General features: G+C 40.4%; 1 protein-coding gene across 2 annotated transcripts; it reads left to right on the top strand.

Annotated features, from left to right (window-relative positions):
• Window positions 1–345: 345 nt before the first annotated feature.
• LOC311002619 (sodium-dependent neutral amino acid transporter B(0)AT2-like) lies at window positions 346–10,797 on the top strand. Of its 2 annotated transcripts, XM_083994033.1 has the most exons (13): window positions 346–581; window positions 1,564–1,765; window positions 2,263–2,420; window positions 2,798–2,918; window positions 3,037–3,212; window positions 5,409–5,519; window positions 5,614–5,855; window positions 6,292–6,475; window positions 6,577–6,778; window positions 7,610–7,769; window positions 7,871–8,033; window positions 8,268–8,415; window positions 9,268–10,797. In XM_083994033.1, exons 2-13 carry the CDS (start codon window positions 1,564–1,566, stop codon window positions 9,285–9,287), a joined length of 1,887 nt encoding a protein of 628 aa, XP_083850159.1. In that variant the 5' UTR covers window positions 346–581; the 3' UTR covers window positions 9,288–10,797. The 2 variants fall into 2 exon arrangements, with proteins under 2 accessions (XP_083850159.1, XP_083850158.1); XM_083994032.1 differs by having other exon boundaries at window positions 8,268–10,797.
• The last annotated feature ends 218 nt before the right edge of the window (window positions 10,798–11,015 follow it).

Genomic DNA, 11,015 nt, shown 5'->3' on the forward strand with positions numbered 1-11,015 from the left:
TAGTTTCACCTGGAAGTTGCCTGTAGCCTAGGCCTACACTTAGTTGGATAGCGGTAATTCAACCATATGGTGCCAACGTAGTAAAAAAAAAAAAAAGAGAGAGAGGAGAGGAAGATTACATTTTGATGAATAAAACGATAAATCAGATGCACAGACTCCCAACAGCGATGGATGCATCCTGCTCCTTGAAGGGGCTTCTTTCCTGCGGCCCTTGAACGCATCCTTGTGGTTATAGTATTGCATCACGCGGAAGAAACCCACTACTACACCAATAGAAAGCGGGAAGCCTCAGGCGGTCTAGTGAGTAACAACACGGATGTGCATTAGATTTTATGTTTTCCTAAACAAATGGTCAACGTTGGTGTCGGGGCAACCTGTGGGCACGTGTCGTGGTTAAATTGATAAACACGAGAAATACTCGGCTCGCGACTCTGTTGGAGAACGTTACCAGTCTAAACCGCTGCTGCACGTGTTCGTCGCCTTCTAAACGGATAAACGGTTAAATCTCCCCGACGTCTACTCCCTTTTGTCTTCGGCGTTTCCTCGACCTGTTCACAAAACTACGTGTTGTCTGTCTCCAGGTCAGTATAGTGAGAAATGAGAAACGTCTGTTGTGTGAGTGCGTTTACAGTGAGCACAAAGACACGCTGCCTGTCGGGGGTTTGTGCTGTGCCACGTTGTAGCTGCGTGGTTTGTTTAAGTTAACTTCGGGGTGACGCGCTGTAATAACTGCGTGTGATGTGTTATGACAGTAGTCACACAAGAGCCCTAAAATAATGTCCTGCATTTTGGTAAATTAACTTGTTGCTTCTTCAGATTAGAGTTACATCTGATAAGAGACCGCTTGGTTAAAAACATTAGTTGTAGCTTATCTTGAGTCTTGTTGTCAGTGATGTAAATATGGTGGATGAAAGCAGGACAGTGTGGCACATTTTCACAAAAGCCCTAAAATAATATCCTGTATTTTGGTAAATTAGCTTGTTGGATCCATCTCGTCTAATCAGTGATAGTTTACACCTGTGTTAGCACGTGTATTTAATTAGCGTCATAAACTACCTGTCTAGTGATGGGATAGGCGGCTGCTTCTTCAGATTACAGTTAATTTACGTCTGATAAGAGACCGCTTGGTTAAAAACATCAGTTGTAGCTTATCTTGAGTATTGTTATCAGTGATGTAAATATGGTAGATGAAAGCAGTCCACGTTGTGGCACATATTCACAAAGTTTCCTCAGAAACTTGTCTGAGCATAGGTTTGGAGATAAAACCTAACCCTTACATTAACTTTAACCACTGGCCTCAGCTTTTTCTAAGTTTGAGACACAACCACCGTCTTGGACATGTTATCCCCACTGAGCTACTTCTCAGATTTATGCCTCCAAAGGGAGCCTATGACAGGAACACACACACACATATAGGCCTGCACACACACTTCTAAAGGTAATCTTTGAGACTTTATCTTTGACCTTGTATTGCAGCGTCAGTGCACAACCCTGACACCACTGTTCAACTGCATTGCATAGCTGGGTAGTTACGTCTTCCTTCTTTTTCTCCTCCTGTCGTAGATGGAGAAGGAGCCCCTGCCAACTGAAGATTGCAAGACTGAGGTCAACGGATACCCTGTTGAGAGCCAGCAGCCTCTGTCGGAGCCTCCAGCTCGAGCAGGATGGAACAGTAAAATAGAGTACTTCTTGGCTCAAGTCGGATTCAGTGTTGGGCTTGGCAATGTGTGGAGGTTCCCATATCTGTGCCATCAGAATGGAGGAGGTGCGTTTGCAATTATTTTCATCCATGTTAGATGGTTATCCCAGGGTAGACCTGTTAATAGAGTGCAGTGCATTAACTTCCAACTTTGTGCCTCCAAATCTGAATGGTACACAACACAATCTAACATTTTGTGCACAGATATATATGTAATGATGTGATGTAAATGATCAAAACTTAGCTCTGTTTGAAGTCCGATGTTGCAACATCTGGTTCATATCTGTCACCAGAAACAGTGTAAGCTCTCAGAAAATTGGAGAGTCGGTCTGGTTTCAGTGGTTCTTTTTAAACATTTTTTTCTCATTGCCAAAAGTTGAAGTTGATTCAGTACATTACTGTGTTGCAGAGAGCAGTAATCAAAATGACTGAATATTCTGTTGATGTGGAATTGAAAAAAATAGTCAAGCACATTATATCTGTTTCTCTTTTACACCATTTTTGTTGTGATTATCAATTTAAACTGCTCATTTACTAACTTAATACTGCTCTCCTTTCCTCAGGAGCTTTTCTCCTCCTGTACATATTGCTCATGCTGATTGTGGGCATTCCTTTATTCTTCCTGGAGTTGGCAGCCGGTCAGGCCATTCGACAAGGCAGCATCGGAGTGTGGAGGTACATTTCCCCCAGGCTCGCTGGGATCGGCTATTCCAGCTGTGTGGTAAGATAACAGTTGCTGTATGATTGACACATCGACTTGTATATAGTTTTTGTAGGAGCACCGCATGTAATTTTGAGTTGTACTCTGGTGCACCAGAGAGACTTTTCCTTTTTTGCTGGTGTCGTATTATGTGTAGGGAGCAAGAGTGCAATTACCCATTTTTTTTATTGTTTTATTATTCTGTGTTGAGGTACCAGTTACTCAAATTGCAAAAACTGATGAAGTGAACTGCAGCTAGATGTCAGGACTGATTCCTTGAATCAGTTTTGTTTAACAAAATTGAAGTTCTTTCTTGATAATTCTTTCATATCAGACAAATACTGTATCAATGTTCCCATTTCTTTTGACGAAATATAATATTCCTATTTTGTTCACAGGTGTGTTTCTTTGTGGCTCTCTACTACAATGTGATCCTTGCCTGGAGTCTTTTTTACCTTGGGAACTCGTTCCAGAGCCCTCTACCTTGGAATCAGTGTCCAGAGCAAGATAATGTAACAGGTAAACACTTATGAGTTCAATACTGACAAGTCATAAGCAGTTGTTAGATTGTCAATGTACTTACTAAGTGTTATATGTAGGACTACTAAATAATTGTCTTTTCTTCTTTTTACAACAGTGAAAGAATGTGAAAAGAGTTCCCCCACATCGTACTTCTGGTACCGCAAAGCTCTGGATATCACGGACTCAATTGATGACACAGGCTCTTTCAACCCATACATGATCTGCTGTCTTCTGGCAGCATGGACCATTGTTTGTCTGGGAATGTTCAAGGGCATCAAGAGCTCTGTCAAGGTAACTGATCTGTTGCAGCAGCCGGCTTTTCAAACGTGATGATTTGGCTATCAAGGAAGCAGCGCCATAATTTTTTTCTCTGTTAATGTTTAACTCATTTCAGACAATAGAGTTGTGGTTATCAGTAGCTTTAAACACTGGAACTGCTGGACTTGAGGGTTTTCCAGTCAATGGCTAGATGAGACGTCATGTTTTTAATGACCAATGGGTATAAGTTAAAGCATCTGCATGGTATAATGCATGTGAACCTTGCATGACTCATATTTGCAGAACGTCTTGGGATAGTGCAGGGGAAGCTCAGTGTGACAGCTCTGTGAGAAATGTCCATTCATTTTGGTTACAAATCTAAATTGGCAATAAGTGAATTTTGATTACTGTGACAGTGTTGACTTTGGAACAAACGCAACACTGAGCACTGACCAACTAAACTGAAGGAGCTCTTTAGAAAAGCCCTCAATTTGTTGTGCTGAAAATGACTGACTCTCTTACAAAATTACATGCCCCCTTTAAGTTGTTTGGATATTTTTAGTTTGCTCAAATCCCATTCATGTGCTTGGCTCTCTGGGTTACTGTGGGTGATGGAATCTCTGGAATGTGCGGCTTAAGTGTTGACCAACCTCAAACAGCCAAATCCACTTTATATGATGATGGTCAGCCAATTCAGTCACTGTAGTTATACAGTATAATGGACAGCACAGCTTTTGGGACAGAAATTCCCAGATTTTTCTATTATGATGACATTTGTATCCAGGTTTACACAACATATTCAAAAATACTCACTGAAATAGACCCCGAGAAGTTTGCTTTTGGTTATGAAAGAGTCTCATATAATGTGGATGAATCTACATTACCCCACACTTGTTAATGGGTCCATTTTCGATAAATATATCGTTTTGTCTTTATAGTTATTTTGTTATGATTATTTAGTGGTCGGCTCCTAGTTTAGGTTTCCCAGACGCTGCCCGGCGGCCGGCGGGTCATGGGAATAACACCGCCAGATCGCTAGTTGCCATCGTTTATGGTCGGAACTACGATGGTATCTGATCGTCTTTGAGCCTCCAACTTTCATTCTTGATTAATGAAAACATTCTTGGCAAATGCTTTCGCTTTTGTCCATCTTGTGCTGGTCCAAGAATTTCACTGTGCGTGCGGAGGCTCATGGGAAATGTAGTGTGAAAACACTTTGCTTTCCGAAACTCCTCATAGTCCCTTTAAGGATTTTATCCTCAGTAGACCGTTTAATTGTTTTGTTGTTTTTTTATTGTTAAAGCAGAAGTAAGCAATATTTTTGTGTTAATATAAGTCTTAAATAGTTATATCTTCCGACAGCAATCACTTACATAGAGTGTTTGGACCGAAACACGGGTCTCCCAGTCCCTCTGCTCTGCTCTGAGCCGAGGAGAAAACTTTTCTTGTATCCTACAATTTTTATCCAATGAGGAGAGAGAACGGCATAAAGGGGCGGTCCTCTCTGTGTGTGCAGCCAAGGGATGCGCGTGAATGTGGTGACGTAGGGACGAGGACCAATAGAGCCATGACGAGGGCGGGGGCTGCTAACTCCGTCGGCTGACAAGAAGTTATGGTGCGTTCAGGGCAGCCTGTAACTCGTGTTTTTCCGACCTGTGAAGTCGTACCAGTTCGATCTGGTGCGAGTTCACGGGTAGGAAGTTACGAGTGGCCGTTATAGTGACTTTCACAGGCAACAGGTCGGAGAAAAGCGAGTTGCGGGTTGCCTGGAACGCTACTAAGTCGTGACTTGAAGCCGTAATTTACGGTTTCAGAAGTCTGCCTGGAACGCAGCATTAGCCAAAACGACCGGATCGCTTACTTCTGCTTTAATATTTTTGTGTTAAATCTAAGTGGGAAAATCTAACCCCACTCAGGCTTTCATAGTGTTTCATGCAATTACTGGCCTGGGAGCAGCTGGCTTACAGGGACCACATGTTCAATGTGCAACAAGCAGCCGGCTTAGACTTAAGAGATGAGTTAAAACAGTCATGTATATACATACAGTATATGTTTATCTAAGATAATTATCAATCTTGCTCACATATTTTCATCTCTATATTAATTTTGGAGCTGCAACATTCTCAGCTATTAGAAGAGTTTGAAGCTTATGAACTAGAAACTAACTGACCACTGCTAATGCTGTTTGAATTTACTTGTTAATATAAATGTTTCTTTCACACCTCCTAGGTGATGTATTTCTCTTCCATCTTCCCCTACGTTGTCCTGATCTGCTTCCTTGTCCGAGGACTCATGCTGGATGGGGCCTTCGAGGGAATAGCCTACATGTTCTACCCCAAGGTATCCACAGATTAAATGTCTGATTTAGATCAGGAATGTCAGTCTCGGGTGCATGTTTCCTGGATTCACCTGTTCTTTCCTCTGTACCTTTTAGCTGGAAATTTTGGCAGATCTGCAGGTGTGGCGGCAGGCAGCCACACAGGTTTTCTTCGCGCTAGGGCTCGGCTTCGGATCCATTATTGCCTACTCATCCTATAATCCCAAAAATAATAACTGCCACCGTGATGCCTTCACTGTCTCTGCTATTAACTTCATGACATCCGTGCTGGCCACTCTGGTGGTTTTTGCAGTGCTCGGCTTCCGTGCCAAAGGCAAAGTCATGGAATGTATAGCCAGGTATGTTTTCGTGAAAAGATCAGTCTGTGCATTTGTTATGTCTGTTTTTGACATTACTGTGGGTTAATGCATGGTGTGAAATGAGTAATTGTTTGGCCTATGAGGGCCTATGTAATGTAAAATATTTTTGCATCTTGTTTTGTATAAATGATGAGGATGTGATTTAAGATGGGATCACTGCCTAACCAGCATGCTTCCTAAATCTAGAGAATATGACGTAGGCTGAGGCCTTCTCTTCGTATAGGATGTTCACACACTGTACATTTTGTCAAAAAATAGATGCTAACATTAAATGTTTGCAATTTTGATAATACATTTTGATAATAAATTGCTTAATTGTGCCGCCATACTTGTCAGTATATGATCAGATAAATAATGTAGTAATGCATGTTATTGAATGATTATGTTCATGATTGTTCTTGTGTCTTGTTCTCAGTAATGTAAAGGAGCTGTCGGTGCAGTTTCACAGTGGTTATGTGGAGGAAAACCTGATGCCAAACTTCAACTACTCAGATCCCAGTTCTGTGCTTGTAGAGGATTACAGAGCCTGGTTTAAACAGTATGGAAAAATCATCCCAGGAAATTTGACAGACTGTGACCAAGAAAAAGAGATGCAGAAGGTAAGGACTGACTTTTTGGACTAATGTGAATAAAATGTATGCACTTATTTTGTGTGCAGCTGTACGTGTAAACTAAAGCTGCTTCTCTTGTTTGTGTTCAGGGTGTGGAGGGCACAGGCCTGGCTTTTATTGCCTTCACAGAGGCCATGTCACTTCTACCTGGCAGCCCTTTTTGGTCAGCGCTTTTCTTCCTCATGTTGCTCAACTTGGGACTTAGCACCATGTTTGGCACCATGGAGGGCATCCTGGCTCCCCTTACAGACCGCTTCAAGACTCTGGCCAACAACAAGACCAAACTCACAAGTAAATTCCTGTTCTGCCTTGAATCATTTTTTGTTGAGTAGTGTTGATTACAATATGGCATACAGATACATATTATCAGAGCAATTTTTATATTTCCCAGTTAATGCAACTAAACAGCATGGCCTGACCTCACCACCCTCTTGAGATGGATTACCCCAGTATTAAACTGAACCCAGTGCTAAATTATTACAATGCAATACGTTTGGTCATTATCTGCTCTCTGTCCTGGAAAAATAAAAGGAAATTGATTTCGCTACATAAGTATCCCAACAACTAGATTAAGACATGAATGTATGATGCATTTTTGTCATTCCCAACCTAGAAGAGGGTCAGAGCCAGTGTGTGTGAGGGACTCTATCATGCTACAACGCACACACACACAGAGAGACCTTGCTATTGGTGATATTAGAAGAGAGAACTAAATGTTTAAAATTGTGACATTTTGTCACTACATGTGCAACAGGTCTTTTGGGTAGAAGGGTAGAAACATCAGCAATCTAACACATCTAGTTGCAGAAATTCATTGCTCCTGGAACATTTTGCATGTAAGCAGCCTGGAGCACACATATTAAATTATACAGATGTGGGTGAATGATTAGGAATAACCATTAGAAATCTGTTCAAAACAGTCTGCTTCTCCAGAATGTTAATCTTAATGGTCTTTAACAAAATAACAAAACAAACTGAGAGCACAGTTAAAATGTCAATGATACCCATTCCAACTACGCGCCAACTACTACTAAAGATTATTGTTGCCGATTATCTCTCCCTTGTGATTACATAATGGTTCTTTGAGAAACGTGTTTGTCTGACTCGTCTGCTCTGTTTCAGTTTTCAGTTCGATCATTGGCTTCGTGATTGGCCTGCTCTTCACTCAGCGTTGTGGAAACTACTTTGTGATGATGTTTGATGATTACTCTGCCACCCTTCCCCTCATTATTGTGGTGGTTTTTGAGACCTTCAGTGTGGCTTGGCTTTATGGAGCAGATAGGTGAGGCCTATTTAAGGCTGTGGGTATTACTCCATGTAAATGTAAACTAATCAATTATGTTCACTCATACTCTGGAAGTTAACCACTCTCTGTTTCTGAAGGTTCCTTGACGACATTGAGGTAATGCTGGGCTGGCGCCCCAGTGTGGTGTACAAGTACCTATGGAAATACATTTGCCTTATTGCAATGCTGGTGTTACTCTTAGCCACCGCTATTCGCATGCTCATCAAACGTCCCACTTACATGGCATGGAACCAAGAATTGGTAAGGAGAGCTCTATTAAAGAGAAACAGTACTACACTGACACAGATCTGTTTGAGATGGGATGTTGCATTGTTGCATTATGTTTCTGTTAGTGGGTTTGTTTATTTTTCACAGCTACCCCAAAGTACAAGAGCTTTATGAAGTGCAGCTCTGTTTTTGCCTGCATGTAAACAATATGAAAGGGATTCAAATAAAATAATTCCTAATGAATGATCCTGATTTTTTCTTTTTCAGGCCTCAGAGGAGCACCTGCCGTACCCTGGCTGGGCTCTGGCTGTTCTGGCTGCATTGATCATATTTGCCATGATGCCCGTCCCAGTGGCCTTTGTCCATGCCATTCTGCAAGAAAGGACAAAGCAAACATCCAGAGATACAGAAAATGGTCAGTACAGCATAGTTAGCACTGATGACAAGTGTGATACTCCCATGACTGATATGACAGACCTGGATGTAAGGAACGGGATCTCTGCCTAAACGCTGGAGTTGTGATATTACAGTGTGGGCAATGTCCTGCAATTACCAAAATTTCAGTTGGCCATTTCGAGAGACAGTTTTCTCATTTCCCTCATTAGTGCTGATCAGGCACACAGAGCAAAAGCAGCATTCACTTTTTTAAATATTTAAAAACTTTTATACCTAACTTAAGTGCAAACTAGGCCACATGATATTGTTTTTTAATACCACTGTTACAACTTTTATAAAGTGTGTATTATAGGAAAATATGGAACAAATGATTTATTTCAATATGATTATGAATTTCCAACAAATTTGTTCTAGAGTCCAAATGAGCAAAAACAATACAAACAGTATTGAAATCATGACAAATCTAAGCATGTGAATGTGTGATGAAGTGAATTTCCTATTTATCAGCATAAACCAGCAACCTTCACTCCTCTTTTTATCATAGATAGACTTGGACATTAAATGGTATAAAGATTTAGTATCATGGTTTAAGTGACCAAAACAATCATGGTTATCAAAATTATCAGTGTTGAAATGCACTGAAAGTGTTAAAAAAACAGAACACAAAATTTAATCATTTACACAGTGAATGTTTGCATGTAAACATTGTCATAAGGGACCAGTATTTTTACTGTTTTCATGCTCCATGCCCCAAGTTCATTCTTTTCTGCGTGCTGCAACCTGTCTCCTTCCCACCATGTTGCTGTTAAGTCAGAAACACTGTCTACACTATGCTTTGGGATGAAACCATACTCCAACCCTAAAAAAGCAGTACTAAAGTTTGTACTCTGAGTGTGAGCTCTGTCATGCGGCATCGCTCCCAACAGGTAGACAAAGTTGACTGAAGGAGTCAGTCGCTCTACCACTCAGTAGGTTTATTCACTATTATAAATCTGCTACTCATCAACTTTTGTTAAAAAAGGGCAATGGAAGACATATTTCCAGAGTGCCATCTATGTCACATCTGACATGTGGACTTGTATGTATTGATATTCTTTTCTCAACATCTCTTTTCACAATTGTCTGATTTAGGTAGAATAAAAAAGATGAGCAGGAATTAAAGCAGGACAGCCATGGCATCACTGTACTTGTATGAGTGCACATGGCCCCGACAGACACAGGGCCAACACTGCACCAGTAGCTGTTTCTGATGTCAAGTCCAGGAATAATGAGGAGTACCAGGGAGTGAGGGAAAATTGTGCTAAAGGTAATACAGCTTTTATACTAATTCGCAACACATTTGCCTCAAAACTAAGAAACTTTAGTTACTTCTGCTACTTCTGCGACTTAAAGGTTTGTGAGACTGTTACACCACAACGAAAGAAGGAAGTCGGGTATGTCGAAAAAGTACAACTGTTAGGTACAGTATCAATGCTGCACACAACCCAGAGGCTATCTGACAACGTTTACAGCTCAACACAACTGAGCCCTGACTCACTGTCAGTCCTACAGTTTCAGGTTATAACTAAACATATTCAGGTGGAATTTATAGCTATTCATGTCACACTACAAATGTTTGTCAGCATTATATTTTCAAACTTGAAATGCAACAGCTGGTGTACAGTATCTAAGCATTGGAAGTTTTTCTTTTTAAAACAGTGATTGTCAAAAAAAAAAGTGTCAAGTTAGAGTCTGAATATCATTGTTTATTTCTGTGATGTCAAACATCATCAGCAAATAGTGCTGTAAAAATACAGGAGCAAGGACTGTTGGCAACCTGCAGCTTTTTGTTGTTTGCATCTTGCTGAACTGGTTGGTTAACAGCACAGTACAAATCTTGAGGGGAAGTCAAAGTTGTCATGTATATATGTAAATAGCACATGGTAATTGTGAACAAATGTTTTAGAAATTTGCACACCAGTTTGTACATCAAATTTGCATGAACTGTTATGTTTTTCCGTTAAGCTTGGCTTCAGGAGGAGAATTAGGTGCATGTTTAAAGGGCTTTACAAAGTCTGTGACCAGACAAAGTACTACTTCATCTAAGATGTATCAGTGGTCTTTGCTTTTGTATAAGCAAGTCCTCGATATCATCTGTTTGTAGTAGCCATGTTTCTGAAGTTTAAGGTGTGGGTTTTTACATTCTCAGAGAGTTACTATCAAAGTCAATTGATCTTATGAACTTGAATGCTGTTGAATGTAACTTTATCAATTCTAAGTGGCCTTCAGATGTCGTGTGGCTGAACAAAATGTTAAAAGCATTCCAGCATCTGTTGTTAATGAAAAACATTGCTTTTGTCCGATTCATTTTTATTTTTTAATGTAAGTAGTTTGTCTGTATACATTTTTTAAGAAAATGTAATATAATGCTGTTTGTATGTAATATATTGCCATCCTTTTATTAAAAAATTACAGTACAGTCCAATCCTTTTGTGTTTGAGGTTAAAACTGAAACTTTGATGCTGCCGGAAGAAAGTCATGACCACTGACCTAGGACACACTTTACATGATTTATTTATTTTGCACATTGAACCCAAACTGAACTGTAATTCATGCAAGCACTTAGTTTTACAATAACTC

Source organism: Trachurus trachurus (assembly GCF_905171665.1).
Source record: "Trachurus trachurus genome assembly, chromosome: 19".
NCBI classification, from domain to species: Eukaryota; Metazoa; Chordata; class Actinopteri; order Carangiformes; family Carangidae; genus Trachurus; species Trachurus trachurus.

Bases quoted from the DNA above. Each gene is read 5' to 3' on its own strand.
- LOC311002619 (XM_083994032.1), top strand. From the start codon at position 1,564: ATGGAGAAGGAGCCCCTGCCAACTGAAGATTGCAAGACTGAGGTCAAC. The intron at 1,766-2,262 runs GTGCGTTTGCAA...TCCTTTCCTCAG, and splicing joins GTGCCATCAGAATGGAGGAG to GAGCTTTTCTCCTCCTGTAC. The intron at 6,779-7,609 runs GTAAATTCCTGT...GCTCTGTTTCAG, and splicing joins CAACAAGACCAAACTCACAA to TTTTCAGTTCGATCATTGGC.